General features: G+C 36.1%; 1 protein-coding gene across 4 annotated transcripts in view; it reads right to left on the reverse strand.

Annotated features, from left to right (window-relative positions):
- CASP8AP2 (caspase 8 associated protein 2) overlaps positions 1-12,313 on the reverse strand; it is a 40,557-nt gene that overhangs the window by 103 nt on the left and 28,141 nt on the right. The window contains exons 7-11 of one of the 4 annotated variants that reach the window (XM_022552673.2): positions 8,583-10,804; positions 4,424-7,553; positions 3,253-3,352; positions 2,634-2,686; positions 4-875 (exon numbers count right to left, since the gene is read on the reverse strand). In XM_022552673.2, coding sequence (XP_022408381.2) covers positions 872-875; positions 2,634-2,686; positions 3,253-3,352; positions 4,424-7,553; positions 8,583-10,804 — 5,509 coding nt within the window. In that variant the 3' untranslated portion in view covers positions 4-871. Of the gene's footprint in view, position 1; positions 2,687-2,782; positions 3,353-4,423; positions 7,554-8,582; positions 10,805-12,313 lie in introns of those variants that run through there. The other 3 variants (XM_089921865.1, XM_022552681.2, XM_089921866.1) reach the window with 3 other exon arrangements.

A 12,313-nucleotide genomic window follows, 5' to 3' on the forward strand; every position in this document is an offset into this window, starting at 1 on the left:
AAAGCAGGCAAAGGCAACTGGTTTTCTCCAATTAATCTGCTCCAACACATTCAGCCAGCCACGCATTCAGTCAGCCACACCCTAACCAAGAACCACTTCAAAATAGCCCCCATGTCCTCTGGGAGTTTTACAGTTTTTTTTGTTTCAATTATTATCTAAGCACGTTAAAAGAACATTCTAATCAAAATATAACAGAACTTTACATGGTTTTATTTATACATTACTGGTAAAGAAAGCAAACTTTATATAAAAAGTTTTATACAAATAGAAAAGTCCTTGGCTAGGTACAGCCATTTATGTGTGTGTATACACCCAAACATACACACACAAACACAAAGTATTTTACATCATTATAATTATACATATTTACAGATACACTATTTAAATTATTTTACAATTTACCAAATTGAGGACAGGCAATTAGAAAAGCAAATAAAAATGGATGAAACGAACTAAATAATGGTTAAGCTTAAAATTCTACAAAACTATTTTTAAAAATCTAGAAAGAAAGTCATTTCTTTGAAATATCAAAACTAAGGTTTCAATACTGTTTTGTTGTTGCTTTTATCTTAATAACAAGTTCTAACCTGTTTAAAAATAAATATCATGACCAATAACAGATAAGCAAATCAGACTGATGTCAGGAACAAGGTGAACATGCTGGCTTGAGATTAAGAGTCAGCAAGTTATGACAAATGCAGATTATTATCTGGTAATCAAATGTCATAAAACTGCCCTCTCCTCAATGCAGATTATTATCTGGTAATCAAATGTCATAAAACTGCCCTCTCCTTCCCCATTAAAAACATGAAGAATTCCAAGCTTCTGTGTAGTTTGCAATATCAATTAAGACTCCAAGGAATTCAGCAACTTATCTGTAATGTAAGAAAATGCTAAAGTTATGATTCTATTTTTCTGATACGACCATCTCATAAAGTGTTGTTCTTTTAAATGAGTTCTCTTAGATAATAAATATTGGTGGTTAAAGAACTAGCTTTTTATAGACTCAGTTTGGTAACTTTATCCTTACACTCTGATTTTGATAAGAATGTAATGAGACTATAGTACCTGAAGGAAAAAAAATCAGTTAAGAAACAAACTAGGGATTGGGATTGACATATATACACTAATATGTATAAAACAGATAATAAGAACCTGCTGTATAAAAAATAAATAAATAAAATTAAATTAAAAAAAAAACAAACTAGGAATGAAATAACTCACTATTTGTGCTATCATGCAAGCAAATAAAATCTCAAGTACCAAATCCATTAAAAGATTGTAGATTTGTAATGGAATTTGGAAATTTCAAACTAATAAGTGTCATTTCCAGATACAAGTTAGTTTGTTCATGAAGGGAACATTATCTTCAACAAGAGAATGGAAGTCATATTTTAAGATAACGTTCAAATAAAACAAAAAAAACCTCAGTTTAATTTTCTAAAGGCAGTGAAAAATTTACAGCATAGTGAATCTGAAAAGAAAACAGGCCATTTTTGCATCAAACTGTTTTTTAAAGGTTCTTTAGAATAAGCTTTTTCTTCAAATTCCTTATTATTCAATCTTACATTCTGAATCATATAAACAGAATTTTAATGTCAGAGTACACTACTAAATATCTTTTGAAGATTTCATTAACAAACTAGTTGCTTTGAGAGGATACTGAAATTAACAGATTATCTAAAGACAGTAATTTACACTGGGTTTAGAAACAGATTTTTATAACTCAAAAGTATTCAGAACCCTTCACAATGAGATCAATGTCTAAATATGGTTCTTCTTCAGGGTTAGTTTTATTTAAAGCTGGGCATTCTGGATTCAAATAATTATGACTACAAATCAACTGAAAAATAGTGATATGTTAAATATCTTTACAGTCTTCCTTACATAAAAGTCCAAAATATTTAAGCAATTGGCTCAGGTCTTATAGGAAATACCTGATAAACATTATTGCCTTAATAAACCCGTATAAGAATGGCTTAAAGAAACATGTCTGTGAACATTATTAATAATGTAACGTGGTAAATCATGTCACCTCTTCAGATGACAATGGACTTCATGTTTATAAATGTGTTTTGTATTTTAGCACTCCTAATTAAAAATGTAAAATATGTTAAATTACGACTGCACAGATTTCACTGGCTATGAAATATAATGCTATTCAAGAATGTTTTCTTGCCTTTTTTTTCTTTTTTTGGCTGAGCCATGCGGCACACAAGATCTTAGTTCCCCGACCAGGGACAGAACCCAGGCCCCTGGCAGTGGAAACACAGAGTCCTAACTGCTGGGCCACCAGGGAATTCCCTCAAGAATGTTTTGTTTTTCCTCATCGATAAAAATTTATTATCAATCATCAAATGGATTTCCCCCCACTTTAGACTCATCAACACTCAGAAGGCTGAGGAGAGATGCTGATCTGAACTGCAGCAGGTTTCATTGACCACGCCCCTGTGGATGAGGTGCCTTAGAAGCCTGCACGAGCAACCATTCTCCAACCTGTGACTGAAACAGGAACTCAACTGGATGTCTCTCACCCACCACTCACATCTTCAATGACTAACAGGCCATTAACTGCACAGGTACAGTGTCAAACATTTACTTTACTAGCCTACTGTAGTGTAACCATTAACTACCTGCATTTTGACTTTTCAAAGAGCTTCATTAGCTGCTGGAATCTTTCTGAGACCTGAAAAATGTTAAATGAGGGTTAATTATAAATATCTCAATATATATTTTTTTATCTTTGATGAATATTTTCACAAACCATCTAAAGACAGAGTAAGTTACCCTTAATTATAAAGGTAAAGTAATAGTTAGAAAAACAAAATATCTTCATAATAAAGGTAATTGCTAGTTTAACTTTTCAATATCAAACTTTCTTAAACAGGCAAATATCATTACAAAATTGCTCAAGATCAAATAAGTAAATGGCAAAACAACAGAATAAAGAATTCGGATTGTTTCAGACTTCTTCCACGATCACCAAGTTTTTAACAGTCTTTTTTTTTTTTTTGGCTGCACCACGCAGCTTGTGGGATCTTAGTTCCCCGACCAGGGACTGAACCCGTGCTCTCGGCAGTGAAAGCATGGAGTCCTAACTACTGGAACACTGGGGAATTCTCCAAAGAGCCATACTTTTAAAGAAGTTGGCTAACAAATAGCTATATATTTTAAACACATTAAAAATCAAATCTAAATATTTAGAGTAGTAACATCTGTGAAACTATAGAGATGTAAAACTGGGGTAGTTACCTGATATGGATTTTTATTCAACTTGGCAGCTAATTGAGAAAATGTTTTCAACGATGGCCCTTTTTTCTGACACTCCAATAAAATTTCCCGGTCATCATTTCTGAAGGGGGAAAAATGTTATTTAGCTTTTGTAGGTTCGAACAGAAAGGTAACAAAAATTCCATTGCCTTACTATCTACCAATAAGAGTTGACATTTTTATTAAAACCCATAAAAAAAGAACAAGTGTGTATACTAAAATACGGACAATGGTTATCTCTGAGAGATAAGATTATGGATGATTTTAATCTTTGACTTCATACATATTTCCCAAATTTTCTAAAACAAATACTAATGTATGTTTCTAGTGACAAAAGATTTTTAAAAATTCTACTTGTAGTGTGTATAGTACTTTAAAAATTAGGGCCCAAACGTGATCACAGACCTGATAAGTGAGAAGAACCAAAAAGTAACACAGAAGAAGCCAGATCTTCTAATCCCCAGACCTCTGCTTTTTCTACATGGTCTGAACCAATGTGCGTTATTATAGTCTCTGAGATTTTACCATCTGCAGGTTACCCGAAATGAAGGCATAGAGGACTGAGGTTTTAAACAAAATTGATCACCAATTTCAACAAAATTCATTCTCTCTCATTATGCACTCTAGCCGGTCTAGAGATCATGCACCTCTGGTTCAATGGTTCCCAACTGTGGTCACCTTGACATCCGAAATGGGGTCTTTAAATCTGCATTTCTTAAAAATCTCACATAAAAGTCAAAAGTACAACCTGTTTTTGAAGCTTCTAATTTCGGGGGAAAACTCAAATTACAAACACCCACACTTTTTGTCCTATTCACCACCTGTCATTCCTCCTTTCTAAAATGTGCGTATACCAGGCTCCTTACAAATGAAAGGATTTTTCTTTTTCATTGAAAAGTGAAGTTAAAAACATAAGGAAAAGTTCTGTCCACGGTGCTAGTACACATCGCTGGTTAAGAGCCACTGCTCTAGACTGTTCTACAGTACAGCTGGGTTGTATCCTAGAACGTATCTTCTACCAACTTTGGCCACTTTTGAAGTAAGTCATCACTTTCCCTATTTTAAGATGGGATAAAACTATGATGACATGACAGAACAGATTGCTGGTATCTTAAAATTTCCTGGTGATTTAACAGTCTCATTAGATTCTTACCTTGTCCACGAAACTATAATTTCTCCCTTCTTTTTAATAACATTCTTCGCAGAAAGGCTTGTAAGAGAAGCGGCAGATGCTGCTGATGCATCCTTAGTCCCTGGGCTTTCCTTTAATGACGAGGGATCTTTAGTTACTACAGGGGCCTTTTTCTTACTGGCTTTCTTTCGGTGAGCATCACCATTCTCACCAGAATCTTGGGTAATTTTCTTGGTCTTTTCCCTGCCGGTTAAGTCTGCTTCCTTTCTCTGTTTTTTCTGAGAAGGATTTAGATCAGAAAGATTTTTCCTCTTTTTGTGAGCATTATCCAAAGCCCCAGGCAACTCTGAACTACCAGAATTTGATGCCAACTCTGATTTTAAATCAACCTTTTTCACTTCACCCGAACTGGGAAATGCCGAGGTTAAATCGATACAGGCTTCCTCAACAATGCATTCCAAAGGGCTGTTTGCCACTTGCACCTTTTCTTCCTTTGAGTTATCTTCATCTACACATATCACCTGACACCCCAAGTCTTCAACAGCTAAAGCAGGACAGTTACCTTCATTTTTACTGTCACTTGAAACATCTTGTGTCAAATCAATAAAAGCATCTACAGTATCAGGCTGCATATTGTCTAATACTGGAGCATTTTGATCCGCACTGCTTCCAGAACATCCCAACTGCTCAATATTTAAAACTGTTACTTCTACGAATTCCCCCAACTTTTTGGTCTCGGTGACTGGATCTTTTGTGAGGTCTATATATGCGTTTGGAAGATGATCCTCGACAGAATGTGGAATTTCTTCCATTGGAGGCAATTCTTCAACGCTTTCAGGTACTCTTGGTTCCCATACTTGATGCAACTTGAAACATTCTTCAACTACTTCAGTACTATGAACCACTTTACCTGAAGCATCTTTAAGAAATTCATATATATCGGGAACCTCTGTTTGTATCATACAGTCCTGTTCTTCATGAACTGATTTACTGCTATCAACATTTTTACTGGAAATTTTCAATTCCTCCACAGATTTAAAAACTCTGTACTGACATGAAATATATTTTTTCTCCACTGTTTCATCAGCTTCCTTTTCCACTCTTGGCAAAGATTCATCAGCCACCATATTCTGTTTATGACTAGGGGAGGTAGATGGTGCCGCACGGCGTATTTTCACAATGAAATGATCATTGGACTTTTCCATTATGACAGCGTGCATGGGTAGATTAGGGTGGTACTGAAAGCCTGGAGCAATAGACCGGCTTGTCCATGATGAAGAACAACTTGATTTACTGCTTGAATTATCAGACTCCAGGGCTAAATGAATGTCCTGTTCAGATGCATCCTCTTCCTCAAGTAAGGCATCTTCACTAAAATGGGCACTAATAACTTCTTCGGGCGTTGAATTAGACGAAACATCTGACTTTAAGAAACTGAGATGACCATCTGACTTCAGAGGTGATGGTACTGTTAAAGAGACTGCTAGATCTTCAAGAAGTATGGAGGAAACACAGGGCTTACTCTTTTCTGAACTACATACATTATCTTTACTTAAAGCTACGTTAGTGGACACTTCAAACATACAACTTTCATCCAACACATCAGGATGAACTGGCAATGAAAGCCCTGAAGACAGAGACGGACCTTTCTCAGATGACAATAATGACCAATTATCATCACTAATCACCTTAGGACAGGGAGAAACCACCCCTGAAACAAGCTCTTCCGTTGTACAAACTGGTAGAGATTCACATTTAAGAGTCTCTAGCATCTGTTTCGCTGGTGTCTTTAACTCCCACTCACTTTTTTCGTTACAGTTAACACTGTTGTCCAAAAGATCAGAACCTTGCAACAAACTTTTAAATATTTCTCCCATCTGTGCATCACTCACTAAATTAAAAGTAAGGCTAGATGCTTGCTGCTCAGTAAGAATCTCAAAACTGCGTTCTGGCTTCAAAGCAGCGTGCTGGGATGCCTGTGAGTCCTCTATGGTGCTGCCTTCCATTTTTCCTGCCTTTGGGGTGCTCGGGCAGTTTGGTTCCAAGGACGCCTCTTGAAATTGAGGGTTCTTAATATTACCAAAGCAAGTGTTAGTACTTTTTTTAATGTTGTGCTTTACTCTGTTAATACTGGAATTATTTTGCTCTTGATGTTTTTCCTCCGATTTTTTACAACCTACTAAAGACTTAGAGTAACCAGAATCTTCTGATTTGGGGGGTTTCTCCTTCAACATTTCTTTGCTGGAGCTGCCTACATTCCCCTTCTGACAATTTGAATATTGTGCTTTCTCTTTATTTCTCTTTTCAAGTTTTCCTTCGTCACTGTCACTGCCGATGTTTATGGAGTCACAAAACTTTGCTAAGATTTTCTTAAGCTTTGTAAACAAGTAATCAAGTTGTTCATCTACAAATTTCCACAATTTTTTTTTCATATCTGGTAGCTGCTGTTCAAATAAACGATCCACGATGCCATTCTTTTTAACTTGCTTAAGTTTGGATTCTATAACATCACAGAGATTCTTCTGTAAAGTAGTCACTGACTTAGAGATTTTGGATAAGTCAAGGTGTTTAATTAGTGATGTAAAACTCAAAATTGCTGACTCAATAATTCTATGAAATTGTATTAATGAAAATTTTACCTTGAATTTCATATAATTTTTCCTTACATGTTTTCTTATCATTCGTAACATGTGCACAACCTCTCGGACAGAAGAGGGTGCAGCAATAATTGGCACTATTTTTTCCAGGCTGGAAGTGCCCACTGACCTATCTTTCTTCTCTGTTTTTGAAGATCTGCTAGATTCAGTTCGTCTTTTATTCCATTTGCTTTTGGTCTGATGGATTTTTATAGAAGATATCTTCCTATTGTCTTTATCCAAATGCACAGTGCTTTTCCTACTTCCTGGGTTAGTTCTTGTGTTCTGCACTTCAGCAGAAGCTCTTGGGTTGGTACTTTTGTCAAAACGTTTTTGTGGTTCAGATTTTTCACTGTCGCTTATTATTTCTCCTTCTTCTAATTCATCTAAAGATGAATTCTTGTGGGAGTCTGCTTCTGTAAATTTGTCAGATTTGCAAATTGGCTTTTGATTTTCCTTATTGAGATCAGACTGACTCTTGGAGGCAGAATGAGCTAAATTTGGTGGAAACACATCTGTGGAAGAAAAAAGCATATTATAGTCACATGACTACTGAGTCTCTGTCATTTAACATTTCCATACTAAATATTTATAACAAAAAATTAAATGTTGAGGCAATTTATTATTTTAACAGCTTTTACACTATTTACACTATATTACTCTAACACGTACTCATGTCATGGTCTTTACTGGTCTCAGAAAGTGCCTGACAATAGTGATAGTATAGAGTTTGGTCATTTGGATAAACAGCAACCAACTGTTCAGGTTTCTTTACTTGATGTTAGCAGTATCACCTGCTCTATGCCATTTGATGATGGCTTTTGGACAACAAAAATATACCTGAAAGCAAGCAAGGAGTATTTGAGACAATCTGTTCTACCATTCCCTTTTGTTGTATAAGTAAGAATTACCTAAATCTAGACTAAAGGCTCGATGTACATTTCTAGGTAACAACAAAGGTCTGAATAATAATTATCAAATAAAAAGCACTAACAAAATAATGCCATTTGCAGCAACATGGATGGACCTAGAGACTGTCATACCGAGTGAAGTTAAGTCAGACACGGAAAGACAAATATCATATGATATCACTTATATGTGGAATCTAAAAAAAAGGGTACAAATGAATTTATTTACAGAAGAAAAGTAGAGTCACAGACGTAGAAAACAAACTTATGGTACCAGGGGATAGGGCAGGGAGGAATAAATTGGAAGGCTGGGATTGACATATACACACTACTATATATAAAATAGATAACAAATAAGAACCTGCTGTACAGCACAGGGAACTCTACTCAATACTCTGTAATGGCCTATACAGGAAAAAAATCTAAAAAAAAAAGAATGGATATGTGTATATGTATAACTGATTCACTTTGCTGCACACCTAAAACTAACACAACACTGTAAATCAACTATATGCCAATAAAAATTTAAAAAATAAATAAATATCAATAAATAAATTAAAAGCACCGATTCATCCTGCTGACATATGCTACACTCTCACAAAAATATAAGTTATAGGAGATAATATAAACTATTACCTTTATGACTGTTATTATATAATGGAACTCGAGATGGGCTTTCCAGTCTAAGAACTTTTGCTACAGGTCTCATGGGACTATTCAGAGGACTGATGGCTTCTGGAATAGGTCTCAGCTGATTAAGGTCAATGCTCAGAACTGAGTTCTCATCGTCGTGATATACTGAGTTTGCTTCACCAATGTCCATTCTGTGGTCCGTTAACTCAGTCTGCTGAAGTGAAGATTCTGGAGTCTCTTTAGGTAAGCAAGGCTCCAAGTGACAAGACTTACTCTCAACCAGTGGTGCATCTACAAGAGAAGGCTCCAGGTTTGGTTTACCATCTTCTGAAAGGACTGTTGGCAAAATGACAGCTTCTTCAATTGAAGGCTGCAAAATGCATTCATTGGATTCGGTCACTTTGGTTGAAAAAGCCTCCTTCATTTCTGTATCTTCGGAAATACTACAAGAAATTAAGTCATCCTTTCTTTTGGTATCCAATTCCAAACCAAAGTTTTGAGAAACATTTGTTTGTACTGTGTCCATTACCACAGGAACTGCTGCCCTGGCACCATTAATGGTCTGTTCCATTTCTGTTGATGATGGAAACAAGGATTCTGTTTGTTGCATTTCCACAGATGCTGAGAAGGAAATCTCTGTGCCACAAATGGACATATCACAATGCACAGTATTCGCAACAGATTTAATGAACAAACTATTTTCTTCTTCTATTTTCCTTTCTGAAACACTGGTCCTGGGTTCAGATGCTGCTGTAAGAGCATCCTTTGGTTCCAATAACTCTGATTTGGTTTCCTCTGTGATATGTTCACTGACAGAGGGAATACATGTCACAGTTTTAGCCTGCACCAAGGACTCCAAATCACATATGTCACTAGATTTGGGAGTATCGGTTATTTTATGCTGATTTTCCTGAGAAACAGGCTGCTTTTTAGCAGGAGAAAGAGTTAAGTTCAATTTTTCCATAAAGCTTAACTTTAAGTCTTTGTTTTGTGTTTCATTTGAACCATTCTCAGTTTTAACTGCTGGCTCTTTATCATCCACTCCTTCAGAAACATCATTATTAGAGACTTCACCGTTATCATTTTTTGGCTCATTCTGTCTCTTTAAATCTGTAGCGGTTTTCTTAGTCTCTCTGTTTGTCTTCTGCAGATGTTCTGCAGGTACCCTTTTTTCATTTCTCATATGCTTATTTTCTTCTTTGCCCTCTTGTTCTCTTTTCCGCTTATCTTCAGTTCTATGCCTTTCTACCCTTAAAGGTGCATTTTCCCATTGGTGCACAGCATCAACTTCCTTAGAGTCAACATGTTTGTGAGTTCTATTGGTTGAAAGAGAGGACGGACATCTTCCTTCTTGAAAACTATGATTACTTACAGCCCTGTCTCTTTTACAATCTTCCCGGCCTCTTCTCTCTTCTGGATGGTATTTACTTGAATTATGAGAAGATTTTGCTAGTTCCTTCTTGGAATAAGGAAGCAATGCTCGTTCAGATCTTTTCCAATGATCCTGGTCTTTTACTACTGACTTAGGTTTTTGGTCAACTTTCCTTTCTTCTTTGTCTTGTGATTTAAGTTCTTTTCTATTTATATTTTGTGATCTTTCACTTTGTCTTTCGAGTTTTTTGTCACTTTGAGATTCTAGTCGAGTGTGTGACCTGTCTCTAGAGCTTTCTTTCTCCCAAGAAGAGCTACTGCGTTCATTTTTATAATCCAAATCTGTGTTACTTTTAAACTTTGAATTTTTGCTTTCAGCCTTTGGTTCACCTTTACTGTATTTCTCAGGACGTCCTTGTAGCCTCTGACTGGCCTCTATGTTCCTCGGTTCACCATCACCACAGCTAGTGTTCAAGTCTTTTCGTATTCTGTCAGTCCCTCTGCAGTACTGGCTATGTCTACTATCTTTCCTTCCTCTTCTGTGATCCTCAATGGAACTACCCTCACCAACCTGATAATGGGAACGTGACCAAATGCCATTGGTGGAGTGTTTTTCAACAGATGTAGGCAAATGTGAAGTGCCCTTTTTTTCAGAATGTGATTTTCCTTCCTTTTCGAGGTATGGCAGTGAAGTGCTATAATGTACATCTTTAGAAACATCACTTTTCACTCTGTGATCAGTCTTTGAACAATCATCCAAATGGAGAGATCTGGATTTAAGACCTTTTGTTTTAACTATATCTGGTGTCCTTGAAGTTTTATGAGTATTTCGAAGATGTGGAAACTCAGACAATCTATTGAGAAATAGAAATTAACACCAAAAAAACAAAGTTAATTCCTTTTTAATAACCCAAGGTTTAATCACATGTGATACACTTTAAAACTGGGGGGCCCACATACTGGCAAAACTAATTTTACTTTGTATAAAAGAATGAGTAGTAAGAATTTACCAGCTTCCAACTAAATGAGCCAGTTTTTAAAACAAGGAACTCTCTTTCACTTGCTTTGCTCAAAGCCTGGAGGACCTCTCAGTTCTATCCCAGCATTTGCCAATGTCTTTCAGATTTCCTTCACTACAGGTGCACAACTCTCAAACTAACCACAAATTCACTTCTTTTAGAACGAATGACATTATTTTCTTGCCTTCACTCTAGCCCAACTGAAACATAAGGGAAAGTGAAATCTTGCTGGAGAACAGAGACGATCAAAATACGACTCTATGTAGCTCCCTATCCTAGTTTTCTGTTTCACATACAACCCCACAGTAAAAGCCAAAGCGTCAATAGCCATCTTAAAGTGTTACATACTGTGCAAAAAGAAAAAGGAATAGAGAATTGTGATCCTTTCCTAGAGGAATGGTATGTATTTATTGTTTGAAATAACTCCTAAGGTTTTCAGAAAACTGGCAATTTTCCTAAAAATAAAATGTAAATAGCTCATTTTAGCTTTTTGTAATAATACAGCCATCTTCCTGAACTTTTATAACTTCCCTGAATTTCCATAAATCTATGCCTAATCAGTACTAAATGTGTAGAGAACATCGTCTCAGGAATAAGGGAAGATTTTTATAAAACAAGAGGACACAGGATACATACAACTTAAGGCACTGTGTAGACCTTATGTGGATCTTGTTACGGGCTGAACTGCGTCTCCTCAAAATTTAATCCCCAGTACCTCAAACTAGTGACCTTATTTGGAGACAGGGTCTTTGGAGATAATCAAGTTAAAGTGAGGTCATTAGGGTGGACCCTTATCCAATATGACTAGTGTCCTTATAAAAAAGGGAAATTTGAACAGAGATATGTATAGAGGAAAGACTTTATGAAGAGACACAGAAGAAGGCAACCAGCTACAAGCCAAGGAGAGGCCTGGAACAGACCCATCACACAGCCCGCAGAAGGCATCAATCATACTGACACCTTGATCTTGGATTTCTGGCCTCCATAACTGTGAGACAATAAATTTCTGTTATTTAGGCCACCCAGTTTGTGGTACTCTGTTATGGCAGTCCTAGTAAACTAATAAATAAACTCAAAAAAATAAACATGAGGAAATACCTTTGAGACAACTCGGAAAATGTGAACACAAAAAGCATTAACCATAAAAAAAAAAAAACTGATTGAATTTCACTAAAATTTAGAACTTTTATTCCTCACAAGACAATAAAGAGAGTGACAGATAAGTCACAGAATGGGAGAAGATGTCTTCAATAAATTTATCCAACAAAGGACTCACATTCAACAAAGCAGGCACACGTGTAACATACGTCAGACTTATTAAAATGTAAGGTGCTAAAAGATAGT

This window comes from Delphinapterus leucas, chromosome 12 (genome assembly GCF_059928025.1).
Source record: "Delphinapterus leucas isolate spDelLeu-1000000601 "Yukka" chromosome 12, BTC_Dleu_Yukka2, whole genome shotgun sequence".
Taxonomy (NCBI): Eukaryota; Metazoa; Chordata; class Mammalia; order Artiodactyla; family Monodontidae; genus Delphinapterus; species Delphinapterus leucas.